The 12,147-nt window shown below is 39.0% G+C and overlaps 1 protein-coding gene across 1 annotated transcript; it reads left to right on the forward strand.

Annotated features, from left to right (window-relative positions):
- Positions 1-4,295: 4,295 nt before the first annotated feature.
- Positions 4,296-11,779, forward strand: coq7 (coenzyme Q7 homolog, ubiquinone (yeast)). The gene is made up of 6 exons (XM_084930504.1): positions 4,296-4,516; positions 4,861-5,042; positions 9,372-9,486; positions 9,663-9,802; positions 11,021-11,089; positions 11,500-11,779. Exons 1-6 carry the CDS (start codon positions 4,432-4,434, stop codon positions 11,575-11,577), a joined length of 669 nt encoding a protein of 222 aa, XP_084786630.1. The 5' UTR covers positions 4,296-4,431; the 3' UTR covers positions 11,578-11,779.
- Positions 11,780-12,147: the final 368 nt, after the last annotated feature.

Here is a 12,147-nt window from a genome sequence, read left to right on the forward strand (position 1 = left end):
GCTATGTCCTTCTGTAGATTCAAAAGAGGCCTTTTTTTCTTTTTTAGCTGAACTTGACCATAGTTGACGATGGAACTTCTCAGCTGAATGTAGCTTAGTTATTAATATGACGTTTTGATATTAAAGGGAAAGCTAAATTTGGAGAGTGGCACAACAGTGCAGCGCACCTTTACTTCACAGCTTGGGGCTGTGTGTTTGCATGTTCTCCCTGAGTTTGTGTGGATTCACTTTGGGTACTCCTCCTTCCTCCTACAGTCCAAAGACATGCATAGGGTTTAACTGGTGATTCTAAATTGGCCATAGGTGTTAATGGGTATCACTTAGTGTTATCCCTGCGACAGACTGGCAACCTGTTCAGGGTGCCCCACCTCACACGATATAGTAACTGGGGTAGCCTCCACTGCCCCCCAACCTTGAACTGGATAACTGGAAGCTGGATGGATGGAATTAGTTTGAGCTTTGAGAAACCCCAAAGCTCCATATACTGTCTTTTAACACAGCTGAATGCTGAACATGAGTAAATACCACCCACCTGATATAAAATGGATATATAAAATGATATAAAATGGCCACATAATTAAGCAGAAGTTTAAACCTCAATATAATTTAAACTCGTGAATTTCTATAAAAATTCACCCCTCCATAAAAGTCATAAAATTAAAAACGGTTTTATTTTCTTTACTTGGCTGTAACTTTGGGCATTTTAACATGGGTGTCTATGGCTTTGGAGGCAGCTTCGAGAAGTCATTCCTAGCAGTTCTAAACTGGCTTTATTTATCAGCCCTGGAGGTTCCCACATTATCGAGATAAAACAGGATATTAACTTCTATCCTTTAGTAACCAACTCCAAAAGATCAGCACGAAATTATACTAATGCAGGACAGATTTAGGCTATAGTGTAAATTCACAAAGTAATAAATACAATTATATTTCAACTATTAAAAAAAAAAAGAAATGACAAAATCAACCCAGGACCTGTTCGGGTTTGTATTCCTAGGAAAGTTGCTCACTTTAATCTAGCCTCACTCACACCTATGGCCGACACACCAGCAGAAAGGACAAAGGCAAACCACATTTACCGACATGCAGCCACACATATGTAGCCACCCACAGTCAGACAGACAGATAGGGAAACACATAACCGGGCGTCTCACCACAAACACACACACAGACAAAACCGACACACCCCACCATTCACTATCCTGGCCTTGTTTACTCATGACCATCGCAGCTATGCAGCAGCCGACCTCATCATTCCACAGATTCCTCTGTCCTAACTATTTTATGTGCTTTGTCAAAGTAGCTCTTTTTTACTCATCAAAAGCAGGAAACATTTTACTAAATAAAAGTACAAAGTAATATCACGAAGGGGAATAACAGTGACAGGTGGTGGGTTAGGCCTAGACCACAGGCTATTATGATTTAAGGCGGTGACTTTCACAATTTTTTTATTTGATTTAAAATTAAATTTAAAAAAAAAAATGCTGGGAAGGCCTCACTGAAGTGCATATCAACAAGTTGAAACTGCCATGGAATCTGGGACCAGCTGGAGAGGACAGATTGCTTAAATGTCTTAATCTGTGCAACACTGCCATCTGTTGACTATCAGCAACATCTCTAGTTGCTCCTGAAAACCCCTAATTTTTGTCACTTGAATGTTTAGTCTTAAACTCTGTGTCACTTTCGGCTGCTTCTTATATAACAAGCCTAAACAAAAGCCAAAATCATGATTTGTTTGACGCAGAAAAAATGAACATGTGCAACCAGAAGGTAATTTTCTCTTCTCTATTTACTTTTTTCTTTAAATACTTGTTTTCCTCCCACAGGGCAAAGATACGTAGGCTGAGTGAACTGGTTGAACTCTAAATTACGTGTTTAGTGTGGATTTGTTTGTGTTGTGATATAATCCTGCGACAGGCTAGTGACTAGTTGCCCAGAATGCTGACCCTGTGAACCTGCACAGCAATAAGCAGCTAGTGACTCAATGGAGGATTATACAACAGATCACTTTGAGTCCTTCCTGGTCATGCTGAAGCAAACACCGAGAATGAGGAGGCACAACCAAATAAGACTACATTTTATAATGTATCTTAGTTTCTCAGTTATCTTGATGAACATATTCAGGCTTTCTTCTTGCACCAAAGAACTGCCTGCAGCTTTGTGCTGAATATTTTAGGTATAATGATTTTTAATAAAGTACTTCAAAGCTCATTGTGTTTTCTTAATATGAGCTGGTATCTTTGTAAGCTAAGCAATATTTTAATAAAATATTCTAAACTGCTCATGCTGACAGCAAGCCTCACATTAAAAATCAACAAACCAAACCTTCAGACAAGGTAGCTTCATTGATGATCCTCTGCTTCCAGACCTTTATCCAAGTCAAGAGAATTTCTGATTTCTAGTACTGACAAAAATCATTACAGAAAATGTTAATATAAATCAGTTCTCTTTAAGGTTCTTGCTATTGTTTTAATAAAATGATTGTTAAAAAGCATGCCATCCTGTGACGAACCTTTAAGGATATTTTGATCTGTGTGCAAACAAAGAGACATGTTTGGATATGGAAAAATACATGCACTATAATTTTGCACGGGGGCAGAAGAGAAGGAATTGTTTGGGAAGTGACTAAATGGTAAAAGAAAAAGTGTTACATAAGGAAACACAGAGGTCTTTAGCTCATTTTCTAGTGGTTATTCTGACATGTTCTTCTCTCTGATCTTTATTTTAAAGAAAATTTGGTTTTATTTCAGTTATAGAAACGATTTTTCAAAAGGAAATAAGGCAGATATAGTTATGATTGACAGATCAAAGGAAACTTAATCTCTAAGGTGTTCTTTGTTTCCAAAATTATATACATTGTAACAGTATTGCAGTGGATTGAACAAAATAAACTACACAGGGACATATTATTTTCAAACTGGCTAACTAAACAGCCCAGATACACAAGGGGATAAAATAGCTAAACAAGCTGGGGAATGTAGAGAGATGTACTTCTCAATGAATCAACAATAAATATCTTATAGTATAACGTATAAAATCCTGAAATTAGCCATTCTGATGATTAAGTTTTCCTTCTTGAGGCATTAACTAGTATTTAGTACAGATAAACAGAGGTTTGAGTCTGGGCAGCACATGGTGGAGTGGTTAGCATTGTCACCACATAACATGAAGATCTTGAGTTTCAGTCCTCTGGTTAAATGGGGCATTTCTGTGTGGAGTGGCTGCCCCTTTTCTGTCAGTTCTTCCAGAGGTTTCTTCCTGTTACAAGGGAGTTTTTCCTTTCCACCGTTGCCAAGTGCTTGCTCATAGAGGGTCATCAGACTGTTGAGGTTTTCTCTGTACTATTGTAGGGTCTTTACCTTACAGTATAAGCTGTCTTGAGGTGGCGATGCTACTGTGATTTGTCACTATATGAATTAAATTGAATTTAAATTAATTTTCCATGTTCTCCATGTGCCTGTGTAGGTTTCCATCGGGTACTCCAGTTTTCTCCAGCAGTTCAAAGACATGCTCATGTAGTAAGTGTTTTTCTGTCTCTATATATTTGCCCTGAGTAGGAGTGGTAATCAGCTGGGATAGGCTTAGATAGGCTGGGATTGTATTGTATTTTAACACTGTTGTATTGCTACTTTCACTTACTGCATATTAGTATTTCATACTCTTTTAGTATAACACGCACAGCAAAAACAGCCTGAAACAGCCAAGCTAGTTTCAATGCCACTTGGAAGAATTTTCTGAATTTTTATTTTTATTTTTTAACCACAGCAGTCCTGCTTAGAGAGTCATATGAAGGCTGAGGTGAGGGGACAACTCACAAGAATCACTATTCTTCAAAAATTATTGGACACGTCCAGGACAAGGTTATTTTGTCCTGAACGTATATAGCAAAACCTATAAATTTCTTTCTGTGCTTCACACATTAGAATAACCAGCAACCAACTGTGATAGGTTAATGCCACATCCTGACTTTCAAATATAATAAAATGGCATGATCAATATTTGCGACCTTCAAAATAGGTATCATGATCAAAATATAACACTTTACTGTTTAGGCAGCTATCTTGTCAACAAGTCTGATCATCAGCCAGGCTGTGCTACAATGAAAAAAACTGACTGGTTTTTATTTTCCTTAATTTAACTTATTATTCCAAAAACTTCAAAAACGTAGTTTTTAGTTTAATTTTAGTTCACCTAATTCAGAAACATGATGATTGACAGAGAAAATATTCCTCCTCCCAGGGAGGGAAACTCGATGGGTGGTGGTAAACCAACCTAAACGCTAGTTGGCGCCCGCAATTAAATAAACGAAGAAGAAGAGCAGCCGTACGTTACGTGCAGTTACTGGCGTTCAATGTCAGTTTGATGCATGTTTTTGTACGTTTTTTTTTTTTTTTTTAATTACACAGCTAGTTAAACCATTACCGGACTATCATGCAGACAGCCGCACTTAGAGTTTTTTGCCACTGGCAACAGAGTAATAGCACAGCGATGATTCGTCAGTGTTTAAAATGCAGAGGTAAGCAGTGATACCTGGAAGCTACGGTGCTACATGCTAAAAACACTTATCTAACCCTCACAGTATGTAGCGTCTATCAGTGCATACAGTTTACGTTTATCTGTAGGTGTAAGACTAGACTGGGTCTACACTTGTAAACGTAATGTAGCCTAAATCAAATATTTGATAGATTACTCGTCATTGTCAGTTTTCTCAACTCAAACTCTTGACATTTACTTAGTTTGTAAGCGAAGTAAATGCGTGACCTTCATAGTGGACACTTAAGAGCCGTGTGATTATAAATGTTTCAGCTTCAAGGCGGTTGACTGAAGGAGCTTTACATACGTCTTTTACTTTGTTTTTAGCACTAACTCTGCAGCAGAGCTCTCGCGCTTACGGTGTAATTCCGCCCCCGCGCGACAGTGAGGAGAAGGAGATGGTGCACCGGATGCTGCGCGTGGACCATGCTGGAGAATATGGAGCCAACCGCATCTACGCCGGCCAGATGGCAGTGTTGGGTCGATCGAAGACTGGGCCATTCATTCAGGTATTAACCGAATAAACTGATAATTTCATTACTTCTGTGTCACGTCAAGATTATAATTTATTTAAAAAAACAAATAAATAACAGGGGGGTTCAGCCCCCAGTTGTTGCTGTGGTTAAGTTTATCGATTTATTATAAATGTAAACATAACCACAGCTTTTACAAGAATACTCACTACTTTTAATTAAATGATTATGCACAGTACTCTTAGTGTCATGTTTGCCTCTTTGGACAAATGTGATCCAACAATCCATTTAAATCTTCCTTCTTCTTCCTTCCTCTTAAATACAATATTTAAAATGAAATAAGATGAATGATGCAGTGAAAGATGCCCGTATTAGGGTTGATCTTTTTACATACGAGTATGTCTGTTCCTCTCCATCAGCCTGTCACAGCAGCTGCAACACCATCACGTAAAGCCAGTAAACCGTGCACATGATTTCTGCAGGATCTTGCAGACAGCTGATGAAATTCAATAAGATGAAAAAACAGGCTGCACATCTCACTGCTGTTTGATGTTAATTCTCAGGCACGTGGTTGATAAACAGTATTTCTAGGGGTTTTCTGAGTCTCCCAACATTCTGAATCCAGTTCATTTCTCTTTTTTTTTTTTTTATTAAAAATAACTTTAGTAAAACTTACTTAGCACAGGCAGGGACATATAGACTCCCCTGCAAATTACATCCTTGTTCTTCTACAACCTGAGAAGAATTGTCACAAGATTACCAGTTAACCATATAAAAAGTCTAAATTCCCACTGACTGCCACAGATTTTTATCCTAACGAGGACATACACAAGATCTTTCCTTCACAGTCAGTTCTCCAGACATGGCATATAGAACTAGGAATGGTTAGAAATAGAGGCTAAACTAACAGATGCCTTATTGCTCATCACTGAAAGAGCTGATCTCATGTTAGCTGCTGCATTGGATAGTTGTTTCTGTGTGCAGTTTGCACTTTAGCCTCGTGGTCCTGATTTTTTTTGTGCAATAAAAATGAAAGTGACGTTCATATCTCCACACTTCAAAAATTGTATACAGCTGTACACTTTTTTTTTTTTAATTTTCCCTTCCCTTTTTTTTTCTTCATTTTTAAAAAAGTTTATGTTAAAAGTGTCCGTATGTTTTCATCATCAGTATTAGTGCTGTGCGATATGACCAAAATCTCATATCCCGATATAAGACATCTATCGTTCGATAACGATATAAATCACAAAACTGTAACATTTTCTGTAAATTCTGTGAATCTCGGGCAGCTCGACTTGTGTGAAATGTTTCCAGCTGGGCGTCATGTACCTGGAGTCGAATGTTTTAACCGATGCATGAAACGATACATTTTTAGTAGGGCTGCTCAATTAATCGAATTTTAATCACGATTACGATCTGGGCTTTCAACGATCATTAAAAATGACTGAGCCGATTATTAGCCCCTCCCTCGTGCTTTACTCTCGCGCTGCTCCGTGTGGCAAATCGAGCGCACCTCTCTGCATTTCGAACACGTGTCACAACAATTAAGAGCAGCGGTCCCCAACCTTTTTTGCGCCACGGACCGGTTTATGCCCGACAGTGTTTTTATGGACCGGCCTTTAAGGTGTCGTGGGTAAATACAACAAAATAAAACTAGTACCGGTACCGAAAAAAAGAAGGTTTATTCATAACACATGTGAAAAGACCCAGGAAAACAGAGTAAACGATAAAAACGATAACAAAATAACGCTGAAAACCGATAAAAACCCTGAAAACTATACATTTCACACCTGAGCCTCAACTCTCGTGGCCCGGTACCAAACGACTCACGGACCGGTACCGGTCCGAGGCCTGGGGGTTGGGGACCACTGATTAAGAGGACCCGAGGGAAGCTCGGAAAGCTAAGCAGAAGTTATTTGGAGAGGAGAGTGCCGTTGGTTGAAAAGAGAGGTAAAAAAAACTTCAGTGGTGTGGAAACATTATGGGTTCGCGGAGTCAGACCTGGATCAAGTAGACATGGTGTGTAAACTTTGCTACAGTGTCGTAGCTGCACCACAGAGCAACACTGCAAAGTTCACTAAACATAGATGTTTACATTTTTCATTTATTTTTTATATTGCAAACATTTGCACTGTTATCAGTATTTGCACACTATTTTATATTATTTTATGACAATCTTTAAAGTCATTATTCAACACATTGTTATTGTTAAATAAATATCGTCAAATAATCGAGATCTCAATTTCAGTGAAAATAATCGTGATTATCATTTTTGCCATAATCGAGCAGCCCTAATTTTTAGACATAAGTTGTAACGGCCGCCGTTTTCTTTGTGAGTATTTATTACACAGCCTGCTGCGGGAAAAGCCTGTTCTAACGTTTGAGTTTATTTTTTAGCACCTGACGGCTCCTTTTTGCTTCTCATCCGTAAATAATCTGCTCTTTCACGTGATTCAGTTTACTTTGAAAAGTCTCAACAGGATCTTGAGCTTTATTCTGAAAGGTTTATGTGGAAAATAAACAAGCGGACACGCGATGGCTTTACCCTCGTTGTTGCTAACGACAACCCATAAAAACAGGCGCTTGTCCGTCCGTAGTGTGGTTATATTAAATATAAGAGAAAGAGAGAACTTTAAGAAATTAATATAGCCACTACAGTGACCCCTCGTCCCCTCGTCCTCAAGACCTGTGCCCCCCAGCTGTGTGGAGTCTTTCATAAACTGTTTATGCTGAGTCTGAGTCTGCAGAGGGTACCAGTGATGTGGAAGACATCATGCCTCGTCCCTGTACCAAAGACGCCACGTCCCAGTGGCCCCCAGGATTACAGGCCCGTGGCACTGACCTCCCACATCATGAAGACCCTGGAAAGGCTCATCCTGGACCAGCTGCGACCCATAGTAAGACCACACCTGGATCCCCTTCAGTTCGCTTATCAGCCTCGTCTTGGAACTGAGGACGCCATCATCTACCTGCTCAATCGTGTCTACACCCATCTGGACCAGCCGGCGAGCACTGTGAGGGTCATGTTTTTTGACTTTTCTAGTGTTTTCAATACCATCAGGCCGACCCTCCTGGGTGATAAGTTAGCAGCGATGCAGGTGGATGCTTCTCTGGTGTCCTGGATTGTTGATTACCTGACAGGAAGACCACAATATGTACGTCTCCCACAGTGTGTGTCTGACAAGGTGATCAGCAACACAGGGGCACCACAGGGGACTGTCCTCTCCCCCTTCCTCTTCACCCTCTACACCACAGACTTCAGCCACTGCACAGAGACCTGCCATCTTCAGAAGTTTTCTGATGACTCTGCGGTGGTTGGATGCATCAGCAGGGATGATGAGACAGAGTACCGGGCTGTGGTCGACTCCTTTGTCACGTGGTGTGAGCAGAATCATCTGCAGCTCAACGTGGCAAAGACCAAGGAACTGATCGTGGACTTCAGGAAGACCAGGAAACACTTGACCCCTGTTTCAATCCAGGGGGTCAGTGTTGACATTGTGGAGGACTATAAATACCTTGGAGTACACATTGACAATAAACTGGACTGGGCTAAAAACACCACTGCACTTTACAGGAAGGGCCAGAGTCATCTCTATTTTTTGAGGCGACTGAGGTCCTTCAACATCTGCCAGAAAATGCTCAGGATTTTCTATGAGTCTGTTGTGGCCAGTGCGATCCTCTATGCTGTTGCATGCTGGGGGAGCAGGCTGAGGGTCGCAGATGCCAACAGACTTAATAAACTAATCCGTAAGGCCAGTAATGTTGTGGGGATGGAGCTGGACTCCCTCAAGGTGGTGTCGAAGAGGCGGATGCTGTCCAAGATAAAGACAATGTTGGATAACACCTCCCACCCACTCCATGACATGCTGGTCAGTCACAGGAGCTCGTTCAGTGAGAGACTGAGATTACCGAAAAGCACCACTGAACGACACAGGAAATCTTTCCTGCCTGTGGCCATCTCTCTGTACAACGCATCCACTTAACACACTGGTTACAGCTACAACTACACGTTTCTTTTCCAGCTATTTATTTATGAGTGACTTATGTATGTATATATATGTATATATTGTACTATTCTTAGTTAGCGTATTGTCTGTCTTGTCTTAATGTTGGTTTATAATGGAGCACTGTAACAAAAAATAATTTCCCCCAGGGATTAATAAAGTATTCTGATTCTGATTCTGATCAAAACGATGGAAAAATATTGCCGTAAACAGTTTATTTTGCAACACCAGGAAACAAACGATAGCGTAAAATGAAACGATAGACGTTTTTATATCATCATCCGATATATATCGTTATATCGAACAGCCCTAATCAGTATATGTCCATAAATTTTGACACTTTGCGCTTTTTTTCCTACAGGAAATGTGGGATCAAGAAAAGAAACACCTTGAGAAATTCAATGAAATTCTTTCTGAGAACAGAGTTCGCCCCACAGCACTGTTACCTTTCTGGAATATTGCTGGGTTTGTATTAGGTTGGTACAACACATAAAGACATAATTTTGCTGAGAAGATAAACAAATGCATCAAAGAGTAATGATTATTGAATTTCACAATGGCTCCCTGACGTGTCATTAACAAGTGCATAAACAGTAAGCAGTAGGAAATCTCTTCATTAAAGGTTAACAGCATGTATCTCTCTCTTTTGAAGGGGCATCATCTGCATTACTGGGAAAAGAAGGGGCCATGGCCTGTACTGTGGCAGTGGAAGAGAGTATCACTGAACACTATAACAACCAGATAAGAACTCTGATGGAGAAGGACCCAGAGAGATACACTGAATTCTTACAAGTGAGTCTCTTATCTCCGTAGCTCTGCTCTGTGGTTGCCCTTTACTGTGCATGAAATTCATATTGTTCATTATGAGATTGTGGCAACAGCTGAGTCTAAAGAGGTGCCAAAGGGCGATAATATTAGGCACCTGCCCCTCCAAAAAAAAGTGATTAGAGTCTAGCATACCAAAATGGAAATAATGTTGAATGTTTTTGATTATGGTGATGGTTACAAGCCACGCTAAATAATAATTAATCAATTAAACTCAGTTTCAAGCTAGTTAATACAGCTTTGTACCTAATCGCTAATCGCCTTGTACTAACATTACTACATTTAAGTAAGAGTTATCTGACCAGCAAATAAATAAAGCCACCTTAAATTGTGTTTGAGGAAAATTTCATTCAATGATGTCTGTATCCCATTAATGCCAATATGAGTCTGAAATGGTCTCGGTCTTTTATAGTTGGCTTGTGCATATTTCTAATTGCATTTATTAAAAAATTACCACTGTCTTTGTTGATTGTTTCACTCATTTATTATTTAGTGCAATCCTAGCAGCTGGATCATTTTCTTTTTTTGTCTTTTTTGCATGTAAGCCAACCACAGTCAAACCTCTGGCACAGCCTCGTTCTCTTCCTGGATCTCTGTTGACTTTCAGTGTTAAATCTATTCGTGGGTGGAATTTTTTCTGTTTATCTAAGCAGTTCAGTACAGTTCAGGTTTACTTGGAGAGTTTTACAGTTTTATAGGCAATTTCTCCAAGGCTATGCAGCATGATTTTTGACATTTTTGACTTCAGTGCTTTCGCCATTACACAATTACATCACTTAATGGCTACTGACATTTGTTACTGCGCACTGATGCAGGTCGAAGTTTATTTAACTTCTAATTTGGACAAGTTCCACACACCAACGCAGCTTCACAGATCATAGCACATGGAATAAAATTGGCATTTCACCAGTGGCTTTTTCATATATACTGTCAAGAGTGACTCTACCTCTCTGGATGTTTTCCAGATGGGGACAAAGCACTTTTCAGCACAAAGCAGATCTTATTAGATACACATTTTCTGACCACGGTGTATAAAATTTTTCATGACTGAGTTATTTGCTGTTATTTTGAAAAGAAAATGGGTTTAATGTAACCAACTCAAGGCCAAATAGCTTGAGAATTTTGTGCAGTGAAATGTAATTAATTAATTAAATTAATTTGTTTTATCATGAATATTTTTAACAGGTGATAAAGGAATTTAGAGATGATGAGATGGAACATCATGATACAGGACTGGCGCACGATGCTGAAAATGTAAGTGTATTTTATGTCTTTAAATGTAATATATACACACTGCCAGTCAAAACTTTGGACACACCTTCTCATTCAATGTTTTTTTTTTCTTTATTTTTATTACTTTCTACATTATAGATATATGCTGAAGACAGCAAATATATGAAGCAAGATATATGGAATTATGTATCAGAGAAAAAAAAAGATAAATAACTCTTATATGTCTTATTTTTTAGATTCCTTAAAATAGCCACCTTTGCTTTGTTGACAGCACCGAAAACTTTTATATCAATTAGAAAATTGACTCCACACAGGAATAAATAAATATTGCTTCATTAGAGTATTTAACTGTCTTTACAATTTTTAAGTTGTTGAAAGTACTGCTGCCTAAATGTGTGTTTTGTGTGTGTGTTTTTCCTCTTGTGTTTTAGGTACCTGGATACTGGCTATTAAAAAATGCAATACAGTTAGGCTGCAAAGCTGCAATATATGTTTCCCAACGTATCTAACGCTGTTCTTAAAGCAGTTGAATTGTTTTGTTATTCTGACTCAAGTTTGTAAATGACTTAATTTGGACCTGTGTTCTCACTCTGCATCTTTGTAAATGTAAATGAAGCACTTCAACACAACGTACCTGTACCTGATCGTATCTGTTAAAATTTCTGTAATAAATGTCAGGCCTTGGTTCTGTTTTCTGAAGGCAAATTTTTACTTTTGTGTTGTGTTACTTTTGTGCTTGCTGCAGGAAGGTCAGTCTGCCTGTCTGAAAAGTGTCAGTGTTGATGAGAAAGTGAGAAACTGGTGAAATAAAGATACTCATGGACTTTAGATATTTCCATTTGTACATGTATCCAGTTACCCCCACATACATATCATATTTTTCATATAATTGTGCCTTAAGTTGCTTCAGTGTTTTTCTTATCGGCAAGAGCTGCAAAGACCAATATTTTAACAACTTTTAGCTGCCTTTGACCAAAAGCTAGACTCCCTAAACACGCATGATAAGAACATATTAATCCAAGTACAGACACACACACACAACCACCACTACCACCACCATACCATTCTGTTTCACATGT

Source organism: Perissodus microlepis, chromosome 6 (assembly GCF_051167445.1).
Source record: "Perissodus microlepis isolate ML-2025 ecotype Zambia chromosome 6, ASM5116744v1, whole genome shotgun sequence".
Taxonomy (NCBI): Eukaryota; Metazoa; Chordata; class Actinopteri; order Cichliformes; family Cichlidae; genus Perissodus; species Perissodus microlepis.